The 26,819-nt window shown below is 42.0% G+C and overlaps 3 protein-coding genes across 6 annotated transcripts in view; 2 read left to right on the top strand and 1 right to left on the bottom strand.

Annotated features, from left to right (window-relative positions):
- strip2 (striatin interacting protein 2) overlaps positions 1-8,670 on the top strand; it is a 44,988-nt gene extending 36,318 nt beyond the window's left edge. For all 3 annotated transcript variants that reach the window (XM_033615209.2, XM_033615210.2, XM_033615211.2), the window contains 5 exons: positions 649-749; positions 2,477-2,543; positions 2,666-2,770; positions 3,253-3,457; positions 5,070-8,670. In XM_033615209.2, the coding sequence (XP_033471100.2) occupies positions 649-749; positions 2,477-2,543; positions 2,666-2,770; positions 3,253-3,457; positions 5,070-5,320 (729 nt within the window). In that variant the 3' untranslated portion in view covers positions 5,321-8,670. The remainder of the gene's footprint in view (positions 1-648; positions 750-2,476; positions 2,544-2,665; positions 2,771-3,252; positions 3,458-5,069) is intronic.
- Positions 8,671-9,077: 407 nt separating this feature from the next.
- Positions 9,078-13,205, bottom strand: morn2 (MORN repeat containing 2). Of its 2 annotated transcripts, XM_033615213.2 has the most exons (6): positions 12,868-13,205; positions 12,728-12,760; positions 12,593-12,643; positions 11,271-11,377; positions 11,029-11,165; positions 9,078-9,769 (listed from the first exon to the last, which is right to left on the bottom strand). In XM_033615213.2, exons 1-6 carry the CDS (start codon positions 12,872-12,874, stop codon positions 9,667-9,669), a joined length of 438 nt encoding a protein of 145 aa, XP_033471104.1. In that variant the 5' UTR covers positions 12,875-13,205; the 3' UTR covers positions 9,078-9,666. The 2 variants fall into 2 exon arrangements, with proteins under 2 accessions (XP_033471104.1, XP_033471103.1); XM_033615212.2 differs by having other exon boundaries at positions 12,728-13,205.
- Positions 13,206-13,287: 82 nt separating this feature from the next.
- On the top strand, positions 13,288-26,723 carry dhx57 (DEAH (Asp-Glu-Ala-Asp/His) box polypeptide 57). The gene is made up of 25 exons (XM_033615207.2): positions 13,288-13,354; positions 13,972-14,005; positions 14,133-14,312; positions 14,449-14,739; positions 14,861-15,064; positions 15,223-16,103; positions 16,210-16,394; positions 16,502-16,623; positions 17,013-17,208; positions 17,319-17,443; positions 17,552-17,685; positions 17,776-17,830; positions 17,962-18,176; positions 18,307-18,423; positions 18,525-18,621; positions 20,267-20,440; positions 20,662-20,862; positions 21,094-21,370; positions 21,527-21,622; positions 23,380-23,463; positions 23,561-23,698; positions 23,809-23,883; positions 24,017-24,151; positions 24,238-24,438; positions 25,703-26,723. The coding sequence occupies exons 3-25, from the start codon at positions 14,137-14,139 to the stop codon at positions 25,844-25,846; spliced, it is 4,323 nt and encodes a 1,440-aa protein (XP_033471098.2). The 5' UTR covers positions 13,288-13,354; positions 13,972-14,005; positions 14,133-14,136; the 3' UTR covers positions 25,847-26,723.
- Positions 26,724-26,819: the final 96 nt, after the last annotated feature.

Consider the following 26,819-nt stretch of genomic DNA (forward strand, 5'->3'; position numbering starts at 1 on the left):
CCATTAGTTTTGCTTCTGTTCAGATAGATGGGGACGAGGATGAGGATATTTGCTGTTGCTAGGAAGGGACATTCCCTCACAGGCCAACTGTGCCGCTCTGAGTTGTAGTGGTAGCGCCCTCTGCTGCCACAAAACAAGATCACATGTAGAACGCAGAATGCAGCCGCAGTAGAGAGTCAAATCAATGGTGGCTGTGCAAACACTCAACTGTTTTTTAAAGGATACATTTATTACATAAGAATGGGGATCATAACGTAAAGAGAACAGAGCAAAATAAAGCACATTTTAATCAACCACAGAACAGCAGCATTCCCTCTGTTTTTAATCTTAGTAAAGCCCCTATGATGAGGTGAAGGATTTGTATAGCTGTTTCAATGATACAGGATTACCGGCTACCGGATTATTTTTTCCCCTTCTATTCTTTCTTGAGATATGGATTTTCCCCTCCGGGGGTTTGTCCCATCGACATAATATTCCATCAGAAATGTCCTTTATCTCATCTAAAAAGTACTTTATGGCCACAATAGCAGAATCATACTTTCAGAATAAAGTGTAAAACTTGTCTGTGGTGTTGCATTTTTAGTTGTTGCTCTTTTCCCAGACTGTCAAACTAACTATTCCACGCTGCCGCCTCCTCTTTTCCTGCAGTTCGAGATCGTCTCCCAGCACCTGGTGTTTGCCAACTGTATCCCACTCATCCTCAAGTTCTTCAATCAGAACATCATGTCCTATATCAGTGCCAAAAACAGGTAGGATCCTTCTCTCTGACTCTGTACCCTCAGAGAAAACAGTGCACTTGTTGTTTTGCTGAGCTCGGTTTGGTGTAACACTCACAGGAACTTTGTGTATTTGTGCCTGGTGCTATTACTAATAATGTGTTAGGTGGACAGGTAACCAGGTATTGTGGGCTTTACTGCAGTCTTGCATGAATCAGCGGGCATCCAGGAGGTGGCACAGATGGCATCACAGCAGCAATGCAATGAGAGAGAGAACAAATATTAAGCCACAAATTAGGTGACAGGAGTCTTGCTCAGCGGGTGAGAGGAACACACCAGTCTCTGTCTGTTAAAGCTCAGGTGCAGAGCTGTAGTGAAGCAGACTGGACTGTGTAAACTATGAGAACATATACTTTGATCAATCAATTAAATGTTATTTGTGTAAAACCCTTCATACAGGTTAGTGCACATTTACGGCGAGTTTTAGACCAATGTATGCAAAGAGATAAAAATGATGAAAACGTAATAAAACAAATTTAAAAGCTATAATAACAGTAAGTAGTGAAACAGAGTGAAATAAAAACCAGATGAAAGAACCAGACAAAAATGTCAACAATAAAATACAGTAAAAAAAGATGGAAAAGCTATAATAAAAACATATATATTCATAATACTTTAAAGATTGACTAAAAACTAGACAAAATAGACAATAAAACAAGAATAAAAATGATTACGATAAGATACAAATGTGTAGATTTAAAAGCCATAATACTACTACTACTACTACTACTAACAATAATAATAATAATAGTTTAATAAAAGCTAGGCTAAAAACTAAATAAAATAGACTGAAAAACAAAACAAAAATAAAAATTATTACAATAAAATACAATTGTGTAGATTTAATAGCCATGATATTAATAACAACAACAACAACAATAATAATAATAATAATAATAATAATAATAACAATAATAATAATAGTTTAATAAAAGCTAGACTAAAATCTAGATAAAATAGATTAAAAGGGCAAAACAAGAATACAAATCTGGACAATAAAATAGATTTAAAAGCTATGATAATAATAATGATTATAAAATAGTGTTTAAAAGCTAGAATAAAACTAGATAAAATAGATTAAAAAGACTGAATGAGAATAAAAAATGATGACAATAAAATACAATAGATTAAAACTTATAATAATAATAATAATAATAATAATAATAGTAGTAGTAATATAGTTACAAAGATAAAACAACGAACAAATAAAATCTATGAGAGAGATAAAAAATATATAGTATAACAATAAAGTAACAGAAAAAATTAAATATAATTAATTTTTCTTTTTTTTAAATATTTTTTTGGCCATTTTGCCTTTAATGGACAGGACAGGTAAGCATGAAAGGGGGAGAGAAAGAGGAGATGACATGCAGCAAAGGGCCGCAGGCTGGATTCGAACCCGGGCCGCTGCGGCAACAGCCTTGTACATGGGGCGCCTGCTCTACCACTAAACCACCGACGCCCCAAATATAATTAATTTTTCAACGTAAATACAATAAAGTAAGCAAGTAAAATAATGTAAATAATGTCTATAAACCATTCTTAATCAAAAGCCTGGCTGACTGTACTTTGACCCTGTCAGAGCCAATATCATGATCTAAATAGAAAGAGACTGGACAGATTTGAGTGGTGTAACAGTAAATAAAGTTGATTTTTCAAAGTGCTTATTTTTTGTGTGCCTGTGTGTGTTTTCATCGCAGTATATGTGTGCTGGACTTTCCCCACTGTGTGGTCCATGAAATGCCTGAGCTCACTGCTGAGAGCCTGGTGAGTCAAAACACTGTCAGCATGACACCTGATTGATCCTCACTGGATGAAGGTCAAACTGTCTGTGTGTCATCATGACCTTTTGTGTGTGTGTACTGTGTGTGTGTGTGTGTGCTTTTTAGGAAGCAGGAGACAGCAACCAGTTCTGTTGGAGAAACCTGTTTTCCTGTATTAATCTGCTGAGAATATTAAACAAGCTGACCAAGTGGAAACACTCCAGGACGATGGTGAGTAATTCTGCACCACTGCAAGGTCTCATACTGTAGCCTTAGGGTGGGATTTTCTTCTGGCTCCACTGTGAAATGAGTCTGATAAACCATATTGTGTTTTTTTAAACAGGTGGGACAAAAATCTGGCAATGTTGCATTTGTATTTAAGGAATCTAGCTCATAATACTAGCCTAAATGTTTTGGTAAAGAGGACATATGAGTAGATGTACCATCTGAGTGTCCCTGTCAGCAGCTGAGTGCACACCCAGGGACCCAGTGGGACAATGGGTCCCTGGACATGCAAAGAGAAGATAAAAATAATTTGTCCCATTATGAGCTGGTGCAAATAATTCAGCATGGAACAGCTGGCCCATGCACATTTTAATTGGTATATTACGCAATGAAGGTCTTCATGGATGGACATTCTGTTTGCAGTTTGCCTCTGGTAGACCACAGCATGCTCAAACCTGCTCCTCTAGTCAATTCAATCCCTTTTTCAGATGCTTGTGGTGTTCAAGTCTGCGCCCATTCTAAAGAGAGCTCTAAAGGTGAAGCAGGCCATGATGCAGCTCTACGTCCTCAAGCTACTAAAGATCCAGACCAAGTACCTGGGCCGCCAGTGGAGAAAAAGCAACATGAAGACCATGTCAGCCATCTACCAGAAGGTCCGCCACAGGCTCAATGACGACTGGGCCTATGGAAATGGTGCGTAGCAGTCTGCAGCATCACATTCATGAAGTGTTTGGACGGTTTGAGTTTAGCTGAGCTGGTAAAGAACTGATTTAGCACTTTTAAGTGGTAATAGACACATTTTTTGCTTTAATTTATCATTATGAAGTAAATGTTGAGTGTAATGGCTGTAGAATAATGACACCATCAGTGTTAACATTGGCTCCCTATAAGTCTCGCTTCCATTGTGCAATTCTGTCTGCCACTGGCTACCTGGGAAAATGACGACTTGATTAAAGGCACCATGTGCGTCACATAACGTTAGCTACAGCAGCTTTATGAGTAGTTGACTCTTCTAGTAGTAAGTTAGCTAGTTAGCACACCATTTTCCCTCCATCTCTCCATGCTGCTAGGAGACTTTTGCTGGGATGAGGGCAGGTCTGGAGACAGCCGGCTAGCTAGTTAGCTCGCTAATTATGCCATCTTTAACACTACACTGCACTTCCACTGCTGGCATTGTGGAAGTAAAAAGAGGCATGACGGGCATGACATGTAGCACAATAGCGTCTGCCTCTAGTGCAACATATAACATGCACATCAGCAGCGCTTTATAAGAAATAACAATGGCACAACATAACACAATAACAATCATTTACCATCCCTGATATGTGGCGACTGATCTCGTCCTCTGCTCGTAGGATAAGGAGCTCCTGGACCTCATTGTTTTCCCAATTTGCAGACATTTTCAGCCAGTGTTCTGTTTTTTTTGTGTTAGCTGCTAACTGTTACAAGCTGCATTTTAAATCTCCCATGGTGGGACGCTGTTACATGTCATGAAATTCCTGCAACAAAATATGTTTATGTTATTCTGACAATTAAGAAAAGGAAGGAAAGCTAGTTACTTTTTAAATCTTATATCATCTCAGTTACTACAGATGGGATGCTTTTCTTTCTTACAGCCCTAATTCATGATTTATAGTGTTCAGTGTATGACATTATGAAACAATTATGAAGTGCAGCTTCAATCATAATAATACAAAGAAAATATTCAGTCATTCTCCTGGCTCCACACCTCAGTTTGACCCCTCAGATCTTCATAAATGAAACAGTCATGGAGGTAATTAGTTCCCACAGTTCTCCTTTACCCTCACACAGAGCTGATTAATAGAACAGAGACTGCAGTATAAAGAATACACAAAACACACACACACACACACACACATAGAGCTCTGTGAACATTTAACACAGGTTAATAAACTCTAATTGGATAATAATAGTAGATGTGTACATGTGTGTTTACGCACCCATCTGTATGTACAGTATGTGCTGTGCGTGTGAAACACAATGCTCCTACAGCCACTGGTGCACAGCCTGGATTGTGTTGCCATGGCAACAGAAAGGGGGACTTTTCAGGGTCACCGTCCCTCGCGGGAGAGCAAGTGATCCGTCATCATGAGTGTTGGAGAGAAAGATGGATGGAGGGAAAAACAGGGAGAGAATAAGGTAGAAAAATAATAAGAGAGGGAAATGGATCAATAATCAATACAGGAGCAGGTGTGTTGTGTCATCAGTAACAGACAGACAGAGGGGAACTGCTCAGTGGAGATGCAGGAGTGTAAACAGTCAAATATCTCTACTCTCATCCCAGATATCGACGCTCGGCCCTGGGACTTCCAGGCGGAGGAGTGCGCCCTGCGGGAGAGCATCGAGAAGTTCAACAGCCGTCGCTACGACAAGAACAAGAACGGAGACTTCACGCCCGTGGACAACTGTCTCCAGAGCGTGCTGGGCCAGCGCGTAGAGCTTCCCGAGGACTTCCACTACAGCTACGAGATGTGGCTGGAGAGAGAGGTCTTCTCTCAGCCGATCCAGTGGGAGGGGCTGCTGCAGAATCCGTGACGGAGGGAGGGGGTGGGGGGGTTGGACAGAGCAGGATGGGGGGGAAATGTGGCGGTGGAGAGGTCACATACGAGCCAGTCGGAGTTGTTTTAGGGTGTGTTCTTACTGCAAAAATGGAGCCTGAGGAGAGGAGGAGGAGGGAATGGGGGTTATACTCCACATCAGTGATGGAGGGATGGGGGAGGGTGGAGAGGAAGAAGCTGGAGATGGAGATGGAGATGGAGAAACCACCTCCCAGGCTATCCAGTAATGGGAGATGATGGAAGATGGAGAGTAAAATGGAGCAAATTAGACGAGTGAATGGAGCTTCCTGCTGTGAGCTCGGCACAAATAGATGCCACACACACACTTGACGTTAACATGTGCCTATGACTACTGCGAACACACTCACACGGACGTGACAGGCAAGGACAGGTAGCTGTTAACATGAGACCACTGTAGCAGGAGACTGTTTCGGCCAGTTATACTGCCCCCCCCCCCCCCCCCCCAAAAAAAATATCTTCACAACTTTGTCAATTTCTATGTCCCCCTTTTTAAAGTGTTGGTGCTTTTCTGACTCCTTAGTGATGTTTTCCTATTTATTTGTATCGATGTGTGTGGGTAAACAGTTTCTGATGAATATTTTTTTTTAATTAAGATGTAAATTTACATGATTTCTAATCAGTTTGTGTTTTTTTATTTTAACACAAAGCCTACTGTAGGTACGGGGCTGTCGTTTGTGGGTGATGGATTTGAAAGTTTTTCTTATGTATTTTCTAGGGAAAAAAGGCCTTTTGGAAGCAAACCACAGGGTCATTTTGATAGTCCAAATGTAGAAATGGGAGCCGTCTCCACTAACGGCACAGTGATCCCACATGCTATGTCACAAAAAAATAAATATACCAGCTCTAAGTTTATGGGTTTGTTTGTAAATGTAAAAAGTATATGTGTGCAGGAAGAAGAACATGAGTGAAAATGGGCAGATGTGTGGAGGATGATTTTAAAATAGAAATCTAACCTTGTATAGAATCCTTGCTATCCTCTGTATCTTAAACTTTGGTAATTTTTGAATTTCACATCCAGAAATCACAGAAATCTGTAATCACTTATGTCATCCAGACTTTCTTCATGTTCACATATCAGATCTAAGCCTGTTGTGGTTCCACAGAAAAGCTGTATAACGGAGGTTGGGTGGTTATCCAGATGTACATTTGCCAAAATAACCAGTTAGCTCTTTATTCTTAAGGTCTGCCGTTATTTACAACCTAATATACTGTTGGAAATCTATGGAAGCCCATTACTGCCGATCTGATCTCTTTTTTTTTTTTGTGTTGCGACATGCCGTGGCATTTCTGTGCTATAGGCGCCTAGCATTTTTGCTGGAGCACTTTGGACTCCTCAAGTTGAAAAAACTCAGAGTGGGAAAACGCCTAACATCATCTGTTTTTTCGTCATCTTTTTTCCTATTGTCCAATTGGAGGATTTTAGAGGTGGGCCTTCTGTCGTGGTCAGGTTTACAGTTGGTAAACAACTGAGAAGAAACTGGTGGTCATGGTTGCTGGATACCCAGAGCTATACGGCCTGATGATAGACAGCAGGTTGTCAAATGCCACCGTGTCATCCTAAAATATGCCTGGAAATGGCCATCATTGAGGCGAAGCTCCTGGACCAACTAGTGGGACTCCCCATGACCCACCCTCTTTTTTAAGGGTCTCATGTACCCACACAAATCTCTGTTTCCCTGTGCCCGACGAACTATTTGCTGACAGGCTCTCACCCTCAACCTATACCCTCAAGCTACAGCAAGTACCCTCTGCCTGTCTGTTTTGGGGTCTAGATAATAATTACTAGCAGCTTTTTTAAAAATGTTTACTTGTGGCATTCAATTAAAAAGGCAGTGCGATGCACTGTCATCATTTCAATATACTACTTATACTATACATTTCAAGAGACTAAGTCATTATTTTGAGAAAGTTCGTCATGTTTTGAGAAAAATCATTTCAAGAGAGGCTTTGAGATAGTCATTATTTTTGTAAAGTTTCTCATTATTTTGCGATTCTAAGACATTATTTTCTCATTATTTTTGTAATCACATTGGTGATAATGGGCTTCCATAAACACACTTCAGATTGTTGTATCGCTTGTCAAGGTTAGCTTCAAGTGTGGAATGGGCTCATTGTTCCCCCTTGTGGCCGTTGGGGGAAACGGACACTTCTCTGAGCTTTTTAATGGAACCATCCTGAGCTGAACCTCAGCAATGTTCATAATAATTACCAAATCTGACTCCCTGCGTCAATCCGCTGTCTCCCCCTCTCTATCTGCCCGTCCAGCAGCACATTACGTAAACCACTGAGCTCCTCGGTGGTGGCCTTGGTGAGCACTTTGCCACTCTTGCTTGGAAGAACACAGTTGTCACAAAAATGGTGCTGTTTTTCTTATTTGTCTTCACTGTACTTTATTGCTCCTTCACATCCAACTACCTAAGTGGGTCTCCAGAGTCGAGAGCCCTGGAGTGAAGCACACAAACAAGCACAGCAAACAAAACGCATGGTCACCTTGTTACATATCACTCTCGCTTAAAGGGTCATTTATTAGCTCTGTATAGAACAATAATTCTGACACTCAGTCTTGTGATTCTCTGTGGAAATGTGCATGGCCACTGTTTTGTTTTGAGTCACATTTATATTTGGTATATGGAATGGCTTTTTCTTTGATGTTTCCAGCACAAATAGAAGTGGAGTTTTTTTCTTCTTCAGGAAGGTGAACTCTTTAAAAATACTATTGTATACTTTATAGATTCTCAGGTTTATGGAGATTATATATTGCAGAAGTTTTAAAGCTTCCTCGCCATCATCTAGCTCAGTACCTGTAGTGATGAATACACATTTATCATCACCTCCTCATAGGAAAATAACACCAGAAGCACCAAACATTTACTGCATAGGCTGCACATTCTCACCAAACACAATAACCCATCATAAGTTTGTATTCTTCAGAGTTCAGATGTATTTTTTTTTGTATCTTGTGCCAAATTTGAGTGCCATTTTCTATTTTTATTTCATTGTTGTTGCCTCATTCAAGTCACCACTGAAGGTTTGCAATACAGAAATGTTATTTTCTACCTGAAAACTGTACAATCATTGAAAACTAGCTGTTTCTTGTATCTGGTACAGTATTTTACCAGAAGTGTTTAGCATTATATGGGTCTTACTACAGTATAAACGTGTTTTTGTTACACACATTTCCATATCTGTGTAGTCTAGATAAATACTCAATACTGAATTTGTTCAGGGGTATGTGCAATGACAGATCCATAGAGGCATTATTCAATAGAAGTACAATATCAGAGTTATTAAACAATGTTGAACAGTTGTGACTGTCTGTGAAGTAATTGCTCGTTAGCTGCGGGAATTGTGCGGGGTGCTGCAGGGTGGAGAGCTGGTTCACACACAAAGCTGTGCACACACACATCAACACTGAAGGTCAAACTGACCACACACTCACATCACATCACATATTTCCCCGGGCCAATGTTCCAACAGTCCGGGTACAGCTGTTGTGGATGGGGACGTGGGCATATGCCCCTTTGTGATTGGCTGGTGGTGTAATGATGTAAAACTGCCCTTCACCCTGATGGAGCCGAGATGTAGTAAAAGCAGGGAGAAGTGGAAATAGGTGGGGGGTGGTTCTGGGTTTTGTCCATTTGAGTGGTGCTTATTTTTCAAAGTCTAACAGTAACAAAAAGTGCACGGTGAAATAAGTGCAGCAAACTCGCCCACAAGTATTCCTGGATTTATTTTAGTTCAAAGTGTAGCATGTAATACACTCTTCCTGTCGCAGCCACACGAAGCAGAGTGACAGAGGGCCAGAAAAAATAATCCCAGTGTGGCAAAGCTGTGTTGGAGCACAGCAACCAGTAAAACAGGAGATACTGCTGAGAGAGTGAAAGCAGGCAAGAGACGTGACTCATGGATATTTAACCACCAATACACAGAAGTACATGGGTGTGTGTGATCTTTGGGTGTTGGCAAAAACACAGGTCCATCTGCTAGCATTTATCACATTCACAAAGACTACACATAATCATAATTTCGAGATTATTAGTCATTATTTCGAGCATTATTTTGTTTCTTATTATAATGACTCATAAGCTCCTTTTTCATGGGCTTCCATATAAACACTGATAGTTGTGCAGGTTGTCAAAATATGTCAAAGCTACTTCCCTGAGCTTCCTCATAGAAGCATCCAGGGCTATGAAAGTATGTACGTTTTTAGATGGTAAATCTTTTTTAATAGAGTTAAATTTGAATGCAAAATTTATCATACAGTGTTTTATACACAGGGAGACACAATAATGCTTGTTTTGCTCAAATGTTGTGCTGCATTTTCAGGCCCAGCGCTGCTTTGCCGTGGAACTCCCCTGTCCAAACCAGTCCCTGTGTGTCAGTGAACGCCCCGTCTCCCTCCAACCTAGAACACACCAGTTAAAAATCAGATCAAAAATCTGACATTTAATACAACTGAATGTCCCAAAAGTAAAACAAAATAGTGAAACATTTAATTATTTAGCTTCAAAACAACGGATTGATGTGGAAAAAAATGTTATATCCAACTTTGAAACTGTCTGAGGGGAAATTTAAAAGAAATATTGTGAATGTCAGAGTTTAAGTGGTTGATATATTAAATATTATATGTGGGAAATGGCATATTAAGGCATAGTTCACCCAAAAGTCAAAAATACATATTTTTCCTGTTACCTGCAGTGCTATCTATCAATCTGGATTGTGGTGATTTGGTGTGAGTTGCAGAGTGTTGGAGATATCAGCTATAGAGATGTCTGCCTTCTCTCCAATATAATGGATCTAGATGGCACTCAGCTTGTGGTGCTCAAAGTGCCAAAAAATACATTTGAAAAAGTCAACAGCATTGTCTCTTTCCAGAAATCATGACCCAGTTACTCAAGATATCCACAGACCTTTTTGTCAGCAGTTTCATGTAGGAACTATTTTCTTTCTGCTGAACTACACCCTTCAACCGTATTACTGTACAGAAGGAAGTGTGCATCTACTCATGGACGAGAGCCAAAACAAGATGTAAACATTAATGGCATCCCCTTTGGCTGTGCTGTAACGTTAGCTAGCTCAGTGGTGCTAGGTGAGCTAGCAGTAGATGCACACTTCCTTCTGTGCGGTGATGCGGTTAATGGGTGTAGCTCAGTAAAAAGAGAATAGTTCCTACACGAAAACTGTTCACAACAAGGTCTGTGGATTATCTTGAGTAACCAGGTCATGATTTCTGTAAAGAGACATTGCTGCTGAGTTCTTCAAATGTATTTTTTTTGGCATTTTGAGCACCGCAAGCATGTGTGCCATCTAGTTCCATTATATTCAGGAGGAGGCATCTCTGCGACCTATATCTCCAACACGCTGCAACTCACCCCAAAACAGTCTAGACTAATAAACAGCACCACAGGTAGGAGGAAAAAATATGTGTTTCTTATTTTGGGGTTAACTGCCCCTTTTAAGGTGCACTAAACCACTAATTACTTTGAGACTGTTCAACTGGAGTCTTGCTGCTTTATTCTGGTTATAAAAGAATCTGAACCACTGCTCATCAATTAGACTGCAACCCTACAGTATATTTATTTGGAAGCTCCTAAAGGACACAGCTCTTTCCAGAAAACATTAAAGGAATGACACACTAGGTGCCAAAAATGTGTTGTTTTTTACCTGTTCATGTGAAAATGACCTTTGTAAGTAGAGCCGTCTGGGAAAGTATATGTCCCTGTGCCATGGTACATGTTGTCTTTGAACTCTCCTTCATAGAGTGCTCCAGAGGGATGCTGCAGGGTCCCTCTGCCGTGCATCTGTGTGGGACGGAAAGCAAGCATGTATAACTAACCACAGAGCAAATACAGTGTTTAGTAACAGACATCAGAAGAAGGAAACGTACACACAGAGTAAATACATACTTTGTCTTCATGCCACTCTCCAGTGTATATGATTCCACCTGCTGAGGTGTGTTTACCACTGCCACTCCTCATCATCACCCCTGATGCAGTCATGCTGCACTCCCCCTCTGTGGAGAGCAGACGAGAGATTGACACAGACCTACCAGGCAGTAATTACAGTATATTGAACAAACATTTTAACATAACACTTTTGCCCCATTTTCACAGTTTTAAGTTAAAGATCTAAGACTTTTTATGTACTTAATAGATTCGTTTCTCTCAAATTCTGGTCGCAATTTTGTTAAAATCTGTGTTAGTGAGCACTTCAAGATGCTTATTAAACAGCATCATTACTACACGTGTGCCTTCAGATGGTCATAATTAAACACCCCTCTGAAATGTGAAGTTTGATCACACAACACAGAACCGCACGTCCAAAGTTTTGAGGAGGTGTGCCATTGGTATGCTGTTTGCAGGAATGTCCACCAGACCGATGTTGTTTCTGTGAATTTGGCACTACATCCAACCAACATGTAACCACGCCAGCCCAGGACCTCCACATCCAGCGTCACCTGCAAGAACGTCTGAGACCAGCCACCCAAACAGCCGTTGCAACACTTGGTTTGCACAAACCATCAGAAACGGTCTCAGGGAGGCTCATCTGTGTTTTCATCGTCCTCACCAGGGTCTTGCTCTAACAGAAGTTCATTGTCTTAACTGACTTATGCAGCTGTGAGGCTGACTGGAAGTACTGCCAAGTACTGCAAGTGGTATTGTGTTAAGTGATCACACTGCACATTTTAGAGTGGCCTTTTATTGTGGCCATCCCAAGGCATACCTGTGTAGTAATTATGCTGTCCGACAAAGGTTGTGAGGATGGTTGGATGTACCGCCAAAGTCATGGAACGACATTGGAGACATCTTATGGTCATGAAATGAACATTAAGTTCACAGGCAACAGCTCTGGTGGACATTCCTGCACTTAGTGTCCTTTTATTGTGACCATCGCAAGGCATACACTGAGTGAATTAAAAAGATCTTTAACTTAGACTTGTGCAAAATGGGAGCAAAAACAAAAGTGTTGCGTTTAAATTCTTGTTCAGTGCATCTATTGAAGGGACAACTGGTTTGTCCTAGTGTTGCTGTACCCAAAGCAGAACATGACTCACAGGTGTATTCAACTAACATTGCTTTCATTTATGCATATTTGTATAGCATAATGTATAGTAGTACTTGGCTATGATAAATAATACAGTATAATAAGTAGGGACCCCAGACGCCCTACCCCCCAAACTCCATGGCCACGGCCTTGCAGACCTATGTAATTGTGATGAGAAACTCACCATATCTGTCCCCATTTAGGAAAATGTAGGATGCCTTTATAGGTCCTACCCCTGTAAACAAAGAGACATATTCATCTCAAACACCTTATATGTCAGATTCAACTTTGCAGGTAGGCTATGGAACTTGAAATGTACCTTGAGTTTTTAAAGAATCACTTTCCTTCTTGTCTGAAAGTGAAAACGACACAAAATTAGACAGCAGACAAGAAAACAGAAGGAGCTGTGTGTGTGTGAGCTGTGTGTAAGAAAGCATCACAATCACATTCACACCCCACCAGACATCCGCGACAGCTTCACCCAGCTGGCAGATGGTTGTCAGAACCGACAGGAAACGCTGTGAACCGGCCAGATAGGAATGTGGGAAGCCAGGAACTCTTTTACAAAGTTGTGAAAATGACCTGAGAAAACTCCGGGCTATATTTGTTCAGTACATAATCCTAAAATAAACAGTCTGGGCTACTCTAAAATAACCTGTCAGCTCTGTGTGGTGCAGGCAGCACGACGCAAACTGCAGTTGCCATGGTTACAAGATTTAGTACAGACCTAACGTTAGCTTCTAAAAAGTGTTTTGTTTTTTTTAAATACAGTTACAGTAGTTTAATCATATATATATCGCCTTTAACAGCCTACAGACATTTTCTAAATAATACTTTTACATGAAGTAACTTCAGACGTTACCGGACACCGGAAATGAACTTTGAACTCTGAGTTTCGGCCAATGGAGGAGATGCAGGCTACCGGTGGTTGGAACAGCTGGCTATGGTTTGTCAATACTTGTTTTGAAAGTTTTGTTTTTTAAGTACTTTTGTACTTTATCGTTTCTGGTATACTTTCATATGTAGTCAAGGCATTCTTAATCATTTAAACCTCTCGAGTTGACATGTGAGAAAGCTTCTCTCCGCTAGCGTTAGCTTGTTATATCAGAAGTGCTAGCGGTTAGCTTGTTAGCTAGCCGAAGCTTTATACACTTTACTGACTGACTTGCCACACTACAAGACGCCACTTTATCGATACCAGTTATACCCTGTTTCTTTGTAACTTGCTAATAAAATACATTGTCAGACAGTGGGGCGCGGAGTTCAGTTAAATGGTCATCGCCCTGGTTGGGTTGTTAAGTCTGTACGCATTGATTGCATAATTGTAGCCACCAGCGCAGTGTGTGTCAGCCACCATCTCATTGCTCGCACTTGAACTGAAGTGCCACAATGAGCCACCCCACAGCTATGTGCGACTCTGTGCGCTGCAGTGGATGTACAGTGGCTGTCTGCGCTGCCCGGGTCCGCAACTAGAAGCTCTCTCTGGTGTATCCAGGATTACTACTCGCAGGGCTGCGAGGATTTATTCAAACTACTATATGTGTTTTGCGTCTCTCTTCACAGATTGTTTGCTGCTATGAAAGGACATTAATTGAATGTGAGTATACTGTGGGATTATAGCTGTGTATTTTAGGCAGACCATGATGTGTTGGTGGTGATACTCTGAAGCTAGACTGCTTTAAATATATTCCCTGTGATGAAACTGTTTATGTGTGTTTTAACAGAGAAATGAATGCAAGGAGAAGAGGTGGGAAGCCAAACAGAGGAGGGGGGAAATTTAACAAGCCGAGAGGAGGTGGTGGAGGAGGAGGCGGAGGTGGAGGTGGAAGTAGGAAAGGAGGAGCCGGTTGCTGGGATGACGGTGATGATTTCTCCCTTGATTTTGGACCCTCTCGTCCCAGCAGGTATGCATTCACAGCAAAGGAATTCATTATCACATTTAAATTTTTTCACAGTTTGCTAATTTTCTGCTGACGTCCTCTATCACCCTAATCTCTCCTGTTCCTCTGTCTCTCTCTGTTTACCTGGCTTTGCCTCCAGACCTGGCAAAGGACGAGGCAGCAGCAGCGGCAGCCGCGGTGGCAGGGATGGAGGTCGAGGACGGGGAGGTAGAGATCGTGACAGGGATGGCAGAGGCAGTGGGAAGAGCAGTGGCAAAGCTCTCCCAAGGTCTCTGGCAAGGACAAGACCAAGCCCAAAGACAGGTGACGGCATCAAGCCGGAGATGAGCAGCATGCCCTTGCAGAGGATCTTCATGACTAATGAGAACCAAGAACAACTCAAGGAGCTGCTGCGGAATCTGCAGTCCCAGGACTTTGATGAGCCATATGAGTAAGAACATCTACTAAATATACCAATCACATTCTAGATGTCCCTTTTCTGTGTGAAGAGTATAAATGTAATGCTAGGAAATGTTTCAACTAAGAGATGTTTTTATCATCTGCTCTGCCAGTGAATCTGGTTCAGACTATTCTGGGGGAGAAGAGGATGAGGTGGAAGTTGATGAGTTGGACCACCGAGAGGATGGCCAGTTTTGGGCCACTAATGACGACCCTGTGGAGAGGGCAGAGAGCCCAGCATATGAGACAGAGTCTGATGATGAACGGCCCACCCCTGAACCTATCATCTCCTTATTTGCCATAGGAAAACTCTGCAGGTGATGTACAGATTTGTTTATTTTGGAGCTGACATTTGTCCTGCATTTGATATAAAGCCAGTGTTTTTAATGCTGTGCTATCAGGAACCTAAAATATTAAGTTAGATGAATATTTATGTTGTTTTCTAACCTTTTGTTTTCTCCTCTCCTTTTTAAAGGTATGGGTTTGACAGGGAGCGTGGCAAACAGGCATTGGAGTCTGGTGGAGGGGAATTCGGGGCCACTTTGGAACAGCTCCTCCAGCAGGTTTTCAGTGAGCGCTACGGCCAGAAAGCACTTTCTCCTGATGGCCTTGAGGGGGTGCCTATGGATGAGTGTCTGAGCCAGAGGCAGGAGGAATCTCTAGCTCTATGTGCCATTTACGGGGAGCGCTTCAGTGAGCGCATTGCCAACGCAGTCTGGACAGTAACCCTCGACCTCTCATTTCTCTCAGACAATGCTGCAAAGAATGGCAGGCAAGACGGGAGTCGTGGGGGCGGAGGTGCTGTTAACACCCGTGATGTCTGCCGATTCTACTTGAGAGGGCAGGGCTGCCGTTTTGGGGACAAATGCAAGTTTAAGCACCAGCTCGTCACTACAGGGAGATCTGGGGCCAGTTCCCCAGACCTGAACAGCCCTAGCCAGCCTGGCTTCAGCAGCTCTTCTCCTCCTGAGTATGAACTAGAGATTCGTTTCCCCAAAGGAAACCGTTACCCGTTTCAGGCACCAATAGTTGCCTTCAGCACCACAGATGAATCTGTCGGAGCCGCAGGGAGGCTCAGCGTGACTGAGAGATTGTACGGAGAAGCATTGGCTGCTGCGTCGAGCAACGAGCCTGTTGTTTACACTCTGATCACCTTATGTGAGGATGAAACTACCATGAAGAGACTGCTGGCTGTCACTCATCACAAATACAGCACGCCCCCACCTGTTGTGGCACCTCCTCCACCCTCTTTTGCTGTGGCAAAGAGTAAGAATGTGAGGAGCAATGCCTCTGAGGAAAACAGGAGTAGTAACAGCAAAAGGACTGCTCCACCTACCAACCAGAGACCTGCAGATTGTGAGTCAATATTTACTTCATATTTTTTATATTATTATCTCTATTTTCACCACATAGATTTTAGTATTTATGCTTATATAAGTTGAATCCCACCACTGTTTCAAAGTGAAAGAGGCAGAAGAGGCAGAGTCTCCAGATGAAAGGGACGAAGACGACGAGGACGAGGCTGTTCCAGTCGAGAGTGAGAGTTACGTCAGTCTGAGGAAGAGGATGGTGAATAAGCACAACCCGAAGATAGACAACCTGCTGAAAGAAAATGGCAAGCTGTGCAGAGAGTTTAAGAAGAAACTGGTAAAAGAAGACTGATCTCGTCATATTTATATCTTACTTGACATTCTCTCCAAGGTGATGCATGTAATTTAATAAACTGCTGTTCTTCCATCCCTCTGTTCAAACAGTCTTCCGGGCGGTTCAGGTCCATGTTGGAGGAGAGGAGGAAACTGCCGGCTTGGCAAGAAAAAGAAAACATCCTCGAACTGCTAGGCCAGTGTCAGGTGCTGGTTGTCAGCGGGATGACTGGGTGAGTCACACAGGGCTGCATGAAGTGTTGGCATTCCCAGAGATTTAAAAGGGTGAAATGATACTTATGAAAGACAATGGTGAATGGAAAATTTGAAGTGGTTTCATGTATTGTAAATTGACTGTGGTGCTAGATTCTGGTCCTCAGCACAATTTGAAGTGATTATAAGGTGACTAAATCCACATTTTACCACCAAGCTGAGTGTCATCTAGTTCCATTATATTAGAGAGAAGGCAGACATCTATACAGCTGATATCTCCAACACTCTGCAACTCACACCAAAGCAATCTAGACTGAAAAATAGCACTACGGATAACATTGAAAATATGTATTTTTTATTTTGGTGTGAACTGTCCCTTTAATGTTTATTTTCCGATACTCTTGTACAGGTGTGGTAAGACCACTCAAATCCCTCAGTTCATTCTGGATTCCTCATTAGACGGTCCAGCGGAGCAGGTGGTCAACATCATCTGTACTCAGCCACGCCGCATCTCTGCCATCTCTGTGGCCCAGAGAGTGGCACAGGAGCGTGCAGAGAGTCTGGGACACTCAGTGGGCTATCAGATCCGTTTGGAGAGTGTTAGGGTAAGGGCACATTTGATATGCACATCTAGTATGCAGCATTAAGGACTCATGTGCAACATATTTGTTAAGTATATGTAGCTCTTTAATCACTGAGTGCTCTCTTTTGTCAGTCGTCTTCCACCAGACTGCTGTACTGCACCACGGGCGTGTTGCTGAGGAGACTGGAGGGCGAAGCAGACCTGAAAGGCGTCACACATGTTATTGTAGATGAGGTGCATGAGCGAACGGAGGAGAGGTGAGATTATGCAGATCACTCGCTCATGGTGCAGAAAGTTTACATGTACACTTTCCTTCATGCATTGTTTCGCTAAATAAGGTAAATCTTCTGTCTTCTCTTTGTCAGTGACTTCTTGCTGTTGGTGTTAAAAGACCTAATAATGCAGAGACCGGACCTGAAGGTCATTCTGATGAGTGCCACACTTAATGCCAACCTCTTCTCTGAGTATTATTACAACTGCCCCACTGTCCACATACCAGGTAAGTAGCTAGTGTGACTCTGTCATACATGATAGGCACCTCATTCCATAGATTGTTTTCCCTCCACTAAGTGAATCATTTTCATTTCAGGCCGCACTTTTCCCGTCGACCAGTTTTTCCTTGAAGATGCCATCGCTAAAACCCAGTAAGTACATCCTCCTTCACCCAGAAAATATTTAATCAAACGCTACTGATGAATATTTTTAATTTTTTTTTCATTAAATGTGTAAGGATTTGTTTCTTGCACCGTCAAGTCAATTTTCTTTATTTTCCCAGCTACGTCATTGAGGATGGCAGCCCCTACATGCGCTCAGGGAAACAGAATCAGTCTTCCACAAGTGGACGAGGTAGCAAAGGAGACCCGAGGGACATGGTGGACGACTTGGGCGACGACATGTGGAACTTCATGTCTTTCTGTAAGAAGGACTTTGTCAAAGACTCCATTCCAGACCAGCAGCTCAGCCTGCAGGATCTCACCATCAGATACAAAGGTGAGTTATGAACGTGTTTCAAAAACTGAACTGATTTGTTTTTATGGGTTCTTAAACATCTTCTTATCCAGATAATCTGTTGCTGCCTGTTAGTGCATTAATATTACACTTTGTTTTGCTGTTGATGCAGATGCTAAGAAGTCTGTGGTGAAGACCATGGCTGCCATGGACCTGGACAAGATCAACATGGACCTGGTGGAGAACCTGCTGGAGTGGATTGTGGATGGAAAACATGACTACCCTCCAGGTAATAATCACCCATGTGTACTCCAGTTGAGGTGAATTCAACACTCTTTGGATGTGTCAGTGTGGACTTTGTTGGTGTAACCTTTGGGTTTTTGTGTCCAGGTGCAGTGCTTGTGTTTATGCCAGGCCTGGCTGAGATCAAGATGCTGTATGAGCAGCTCAGGTCCAACAGAATGTTCAACAACAGAGGTGCAAAAAGGTCTGTGTATAAAGTCGTTCAGTCCTTGCTGTTGGCAGTGTTAATGAAGGTTTAAATTCATACTCTGTTTTTTTTATCTTATTTTCTCTCTTTCCTGGGGCAAATGTGAGTTCATTAATCCCTATAAATCCCCCAAATGGAGACCATGCAGTCCTTAGCTGACCACAGGATTTTCACCGATGCAATTTTGTCATGTGTGCTCTATTTCTACCAAAAACTTGTCTTATTGAAATCTTTCAAGTTTTTCAAGCTATAAATATTTATAACTATGTTTACATTTCTGTATAATCACCTGAAAGTAAGAATTGTTATATTTGTTACCTTAGAATGAGCTGTTTATATCTTTATATGGAGCAGGTCTTCCACCAATTCCAACATGTTGTTCCAACAGTAGCCCAGACTGGACAAATTAAGCACTGGCTCTAGAGCATGGGTGTCAAACATACAGCCTGAGGGCCAGAACCAGCCCGCCAAAGGGTCCAATCTGGCCCACTGTATGGCTTTGCACACCTTTATATTGAAGCAGGTTAATGAGTATCCTACTTCATGTAGATGCTGCTTCAGAGGTTTTTTCACCTTGACTACAGCTCTCTGAAAAACAATGAACACTTATTGTGGTTATATTTAAATATATTGAACATTGTGCAAAATATTGTGAATCAGCAGCTTTGGTAGAAAAGATTTAGTATCAGACTTCAATTTTAAAACTTTTGGTGGAACCCTGTTGCTAAAGTACAGCCAAAAGTTTAGATATGTAAATGGTTTGTGAGGCAGAACTTAACCTGCTTTGTCGATAGCTTCCTATTTAGTTTGGTGTGGTGATGCCAGCATTACTGCAAAAGAGTGGAAACATATGGAAATGTAACGACAGCGAGTCGTAGACTGACTGAATGTGGAAAAACTGAGACATAATGTTGAAATTGCACTTTTATTTTAAGATATCTCAGGCTGTTCATAATCTGTTATTAAATAGATACATGTTTTTAAAATGTACTTGTACTTTACACTAAAAGAAAATGAAAAATTTGAAGGTTGTTATTATTTTTGAGGTTATTCTATGGTGGTGTTATTGGTCCGACCCACCTGAGATCAAATATGGCTGAATAAGGCCCATGAACTAAAATGAGGCCACTCTCCTACACGCTCGGCTTGTGGGCGAAGTGTCAGTTGGTTGCAGTCTGCAACCTCACCACTAGATGATGCTAAATCCCCCACATGGGACCCTTAAAGAGTTGGTACATTGTGGGAAGAAAATCATATCATTAGAGGGCCAAAATTGGAATTATGATGGAAAAACAAGGTCTGCACACTAGACTGTGATCCCATAGATATTTAATTGAATTTCCACCGAGGTGACGTTTCCAGCTTCATGCTCTTCATCACACTGATGAAGGTCCTGGAATCAAGTTTCTTTTTATTACTTTTTATAATTTGCATCCAAAGACAGGGAAATCCTGATGCTGTTAATACATGTGGATAAAATAATGTATGTTTTATGTTACAGATTCATTATTATAGTATTGTACAAAATGTATTGTCTGTGGTATTGGGATGTAACATTTTTTTTTTTACCAGATGGTTATTATTAAATGGGTGAACACTCTACTGGTCAAATACTTAATGTGTATGTATTCCCCCTCATTAGATGTGAGGTGTACCCACTCCACTCAACCTTGTCCAATGAGGAGCAGCAGGCAGTTTTCAGCCGGCCCCCAGAGGGTGTCACAAAGATTATCATCTCCACCAACATCGCAGAGACCTCTGTAACCATCGACGACGTGGTATATGTCATTGACTCTGGCAAAATGAAGGAGAAAAGGTAACCTCATGTTTAGCTAAAGATAACAGATGTTATGCAGGATAAACACTGTGTACATTTTTGCATTTTAGAAAATAATGGTTGTGAATTTTACCACATTTTTGTTGCCACACACAATCAAACATACACACATTTAAGAATCTGCTTTAATTCAGGGAGTACTAGGATAGAGTTTTATTTTAGAATCCACATTTCTCATTTCTTCTTGGTTATATTCTTAGGTATGATGCGACTAAAAGCATGGAGAGCCTGGAGGACTCGTGGGTTTCTCGTGCCAACGCTCTGCAGAGGAAGGGTCGAGCAGGTCGAGTGGCCTCGGGGGTCTGCTTCCACCTCTTCACCAGCCACTGCTTCCAACACCAGCTGGCTGAGCAACAGCTGCCTGAGATCCAGAGAGTGCCTCTGGAGCAGCTCTGCCTCCGGTAGATCCATCTGTTTGCTCTTTGCACAGTGCCAAACTGCTCTGTTGTCTCTTAAATGCAAATAACAGAGGTTAATGTATGAGATGGATGTTGGGCGTTATGCTTGGAAGTGGAGGGGAAACTGGTTTACTGGGATTACTGGGCTGGGCTTTGTCCAGTAGAGGATCTTCCTGTAGCACCATGTCAGATAACACATTGCTCATATTTACCATTTCCCTCTCTCTGCTACAGAATCAAAATCCTGGATGTGTTTGCCGAGCGGACGCTGGAGTCTGTCTTCTCCCGGCTCATCGAGCCCCCGGCTATGGGAAGCTTGGACGCAGCCAAGCAGCGCCTACAGGACCTCGGAGCTCTGACTGCAGATGAGAAACTGACCCCGCTGGGCTACCACCTGGCCTGCCTGCCCGTTGACGTGCGCATTGGGAAACTCATGCTGTTCGGGGCCATCTTTCGCTGCCTCGACCCAGCGCTCACCATCGCGGCCAGTCTGGCCTTCAAATCACCATTTGTAAGCAAGCGCTCGGCACTGTTGGGAGACCATATGTGTCTCTCTCTCTGGCATCACAGAGCTGATTCAGTATCTGTGCTTATTTTTTTTAGACAGAGAAAAAAAGTGTCCTCTATAGAAATACTTTATGTACTTGGTCCCCTGTCTGTGTTCCAGGTGTCTCCCTGGGATCACCGGGAAGAAGCCAATGAGAAGAAACTGGCCTTTGCCGTTGCCAGTAGCGACCATCTAGCTTTGTTACAAGCATACAAGGCACTGATTCACTTTCTTTCACTTCACTTTTCTCTGTGGAAAAAGCTATATGCAGTCAGGTCCATAATTATTTGGACAATGATACAGTTGTTGTCATTTTGGCTCTGTACACCACCACAGTGGGTTTTAAATGAAACAATGAATACGTGCTTAAAGTGCAGACTCTCAGCTTTCATTTAAGGCTTTTTTCAAAAATGTAGTATGAACCATGTAGGAATTACAACCATTTCTTCACACAGTCCCCCGACTTTAAGGGCTCATAAGTATTTGGACAAACTAACATAATCATCAATTAAACAGTCAGTTTTAATACTTGGTTGCAAATCCTTTACAGTCAATGACTGCCTGAAGTGTTGGACACATAGGCATCATCAGATGCTGGGTTTCTTCCCTGGTGATGCTCTGCCAGCCCTTTACTGCAGCCGTCTGCACTTCCTGCTTGTGTTTTGGGTCTTTTGCCCTCAGTTTTGGCTTCAGCAAGAGAAACGCATGCTCAGTTGGATTCAGGTCAGATGATATGACTTGGCCATTGCAGAACATTCCACTTCTTTGCCTTAAAAATGTCTTTGGTTGCTTTTGCAGTATGCTTCAGGTCAATGTCCAACTGCACTGTGAAGCATCGTCCAATGAGTTTTGAAGCATTTGGTTGAATCTGAGCAGATAATGGTGCCCCAAACACTTCAGCTTTCATCCTGCTGCTCTTGTAAGCAAGACAAGACTTCACTAGAATAAATACAGAGAGTTTATCACAAGATGCAAACCGTTGGTTAGCCTTAAAAATGGAAGGCCAGATTAGAGTTTGTCAAAAACCATCTAAAAAGCCTGTACAGTTGTGGAACAGCATACTATGGACAGATAAAACAAAGATCAACTACCAGAATGATGGGAAAACAAGAGAAGGAAGAAGGGAAGGAACTGCTCATGATCCAAAGCACACCACCTCATCAGTGAAGCATGGTGGAGGTACTGTTATGTCATGGCCATGTATGGCTGCCAGTGGAACTGGTTCTCTTGTATTTATTGATGATGTGACTGCTGAGAAGAGCAGCAGGATGAATTCTGAAGTGTTTGGGGCTTCATTATCTGCTCAGATTCAACCAAATGCTTCAAAACTCATTGGACGATGCTTCACAGTGCAGTTGGACATTGACCTGAAGCATACTGCAAAAGCAACCAAAGTCATTTTTAAGGCAAAGAAGTGGAATGTTCTGCAATGGCCAAGTCATATCATCTGACCTGAATCCAACTGAGCATGCGTTTCTCTTGCTGAAGCCAAAACTGAGGGCAAAAGACCCAAAACACAAGCAGGAAGTGCAGACGGCTGCAGTAAAGGGCTGGCAGAGCATCACCAGGGAAGAAACCCAGGATCTGATGATGCCTATGTGTCCAACACTTCAGGCAGTCATTGACTGTAAAGGATTTGCAACCAAGTATTAAAACTGACTGTTTAATTGATGATTATGTTAGTTTGTCCAAATACTTATGAGCCCTTAAAGTCGGGGGACTGTGTGAAGAAATGGTTGTCATTCCTACACGGTTCATACTACATTTTTGAAAAAAGCCTTAAATGAAAGCTGAGAGTCTGCACTTTAAGCACGTATTCATTGTTTCATTTAAAACCCATTGTGGTGGTGTACAGAGCCAAAATGATGACAACTGTATCATTGTCCAAATAATTATGGACCTGACTGTATGTATGTGTACATGTTGACGTAGCTGATCAAATGATAGACGTGATGGATTTCTGTCACTTGCAGGGATGGTGCTGTGCTGCAAAGAATGGCAACCAGGCCGGCTACCTTTACTGCAGGGAGAACTTTCTGTCTTGGCGAGGCTTGCAGGTGAGGCAGTGCTGTCTGAGGCGCTCTGATCCATTCTCTTCCACAGCTTTTCCCATGTCATACGTGTCTTAATAAATGTCTGTGGTGACGTGTGCAGGAGATCGCCAGTCTGAAGAGACAGTTTGCTGAGCTGCTCTCTGACATTGGCTTCATCAAGGAGGGACTGAGAGCCAGGGTTATAGAGCGCATGTGCTCTAAAGGCACAGATGGTGTTCTGGAGGCGACCGGCCCCGAGGTAACACAGACGCACACACACACACATACACGCATTGTAGTGCTAGTGTTGTATTTGTTGCTCCAATATGATTATAACGATAAGCAATGATACATTTAATTTCTTTTCAGGCTAACTTGAACTCAGACAACATAAAGCTGATGTCCGCCATGCTTTGTGCTGCCCTCTATCCCAATGTGGTCCAGGTATATATATGTATATAAATTCTCTCTATACACTAGCTTCAGTTTCTTTCACCCATCACGAAGTATAAAACTGTCTGAGGCCCGTTATCTCTATTTGCCTTCATTCACACTCCTGTGTTTGATTTTGTCTCAGGTCCGAGCTCCTCAGGGGAATTACAAGATGACCAGCAAAGGAGCGATGAAGATGCAGCCCAAAGCCAACGAGCTCCGCTTCATGACCAAGAACGATGGCTGCGTCCACGTGCACCCGTCATCTGTCAACTACACTGTGAGATAAAAGAGAGAAGATGTGGTCCTGTATTCAGCAACTGGTTCAAATGACAAGCCCCTCTGAGACTCTTCTTTGTGCTCCAGGTTCGCCACTACAACAGCCCCTACCTGGTTTACCACGAGAAGGTGAAGACGAGCCGCGTCTTCATCAGGGACTGCAGCATGGTGTCTGTCTACCCGCTGGTGCTGTTCGGAGGCGGACAGGTCAACGTGGAGCTGCACAAGGGAGAGTTTGTTATCTCGCTGGACGATGGATGGATCCGATTTGCTGCTGCTTCTCATCAGGTCAGAGATAAGAGAACACAGAGACGTAATCGTTTAAAATATCTCTAAAAGTGTCCTTGCAGATATCGTTTTTAGTTTAAAAAGTACAAACGCAGATATTTTGATGACAAATAAGCATGACTTAGAACATTATTAAACTGTTTCTAAAGTTCTCTAATATGCTTAAAAGATTTAACAGGATTTTTCAAGGACTCCAAAGAAAACAAGTCACATAAAATCACAGTAATTAGCATAATTATAATCAAAATAGCATTTTACATTCTTTTATGTATTGTTTAGATTGTATTTATAGCAGAGGTGTGGACTTGAGTCACAAATTTGATGACTTGACAAAATAAAAATAATGAAAAAACAGACTTGCAACTGGACTTTGTCACCAGTCACTTTAACCAGTGACTGGTGACTTCAGTTGGATGTTTCTTTACTTGAAAAAACTTGATTCATTCCTCCAAGCCCAAAGATTAGGTAGTATGTTATTCATTTCCTGAATCAACTAACATTAAGGCTAATTATACCCAGCTAGTCCGCACTTAATTCCCCAGATCCACTTCGAATCAATCCGATAGCATCCAGAACCATGAAGAACTAACATTATGCACTAGTAGTTGTGGAAAAAAATGCTACCAAAGATAATTTTGTTAGTGGTGGTCAACAAAGTGGTCAACAAAAAAATTGCTGCATACAAAATGTGCAGGTTGAAAATTACAGACGGAAACAACCTCTAACTACGATTTACATTTGAAATTGCTCAGAGAACGGTAACATGAGGCTAATGCTTTGCTAACATTAGCTTAACGGCTAAGTTACTTTTCAACAAACTTGTTTTACCAAACAGCATAATTTAAAAGAATTCATTCAGTCGGGTAAATCATGGTCATTAGTGGTCACTGCTGGTTTAAATAAGCGATAGAACAATCTTAATGCTACATTTAGGGAGGCAAAACCTCTGCTCTGATGGAAGCATCTGAAACTCAACATGGATGAAATGTTGAGAGTCTGAGACAACAGACTGAGCTTTATAGGTGACCCTCTCTTCATACAGATGCTGTAGGTTATTAAAAGTAACACCAGTGATCTTGCAGCACAACTTGACAGCTTTTTCCAACTTGATCCTCATGATTGTCCTATCTACATCAAAACTCTTCAGCTTCCTTAAATACAGTAGCAATAAAAGAACATTGAAACAACTGAAAATGCACCAAATTACTGTATAAGGCAAATGAACTCTGTAAATGTGTGTGTGCTCATGTGTGTGTGTGCTCAGGTGGCTGAGCTGGTGAAGGAGCTGCGCTGGGAGCTGGACCAGCTGCTGGAGGACAAAATCAGGAACCCAAGCATGGACCTGTGCAGCTGCCCCCGTGGCTCCCGCATCATCCACATGATAGTCCACCTCATCTCGACACAGTAGCTCTGCTACTTAGCACCTCCTTTCAACCTTTATTGTCACCATCAAGTGCTTACATGCATGACGCTCTGCAGTTCAAATGTCTGCATCACTGCCACTAAGTGATTTTGATAACATTTTATTAGGGAGAAATCGGGGTTAACAACCCTGAAACTGGGTAAGATTTGTTTTATATCTCTCAGAGACAGATCAGCAGGGCACATACTGAGGTTGAAGTGAGGTTGAAGTGCTGCTGCCACCTGACACTTTATCATAACTATCAGTTTACATGGAAACAAAGGTGTTATTGTGTTGCTGCACTGGAGGCTCTTTCAAAGCAAATTCTGCCCTCAAAGGGAAAAAAGCTCTATGCAGGTGATCCACAAACCTCCGTCATTGTTAAAGCTGGAATAAAAAGCGCTTCTCGCTATTTTTACAAGTCTTATTTTGACAATTATGAAATGCAACCATAGAAAGGTCTTGTCTTGATGCCACACTACTGTATGAGCAGTAAACTGGCACACGGTTGATTGTTGAATTTGATGTCAGATATAATTTGTATACAGTGCATTTTTATTTTGGGTTGTGTGTCTCGCTCACAACTGAGAAGTGTCTTGGGTCCATATTGGATTTCCTACGCTCATAGTGACTTGTTATGGTTGTGAATATTTATTTGTCTTGCATGACTGAGAGATCCAAGAGCTTCTGCATGGTATTCGGCTGTTTTACACTCACTGAATGTATTTAAACGCAAGTGATGTCAAAACTACACTTTCACAATGTGAATGCAAGGGCTTTTTAAATCAGGAGTATTTGGTGAGAATTGCCAAAGAATTTAAAAGCTTTTTGTCTTAACAAGCGATGAATTCCACTGCACTAAAAATAAAATAAGTCAGAGAGAGCTGTTTGCTGGCTTTTATTTTATTTACAGCAGATTTGCTTTTGCACCTTTGCGCTCATCTTGTGTTGTATTTGAAGCCCAGCTGCGTCTTGGATG

The sequence above is a fragment of the Epinephelus lanceolatus genome, chromosome 23 (genome assembly GCF_041903045.1).
Source record: "Epinephelus lanceolatus isolate andai-2023 chromosome 23, ASM4190304v1, whole genome shotgun sequence".
Classification (NCBI taxonomy): Eukaryota; Metazoa; Chordata; class Actinopteri; order Perciformes; family Serranidae; genus Epinephelus; species Epinephelus lanceolatus.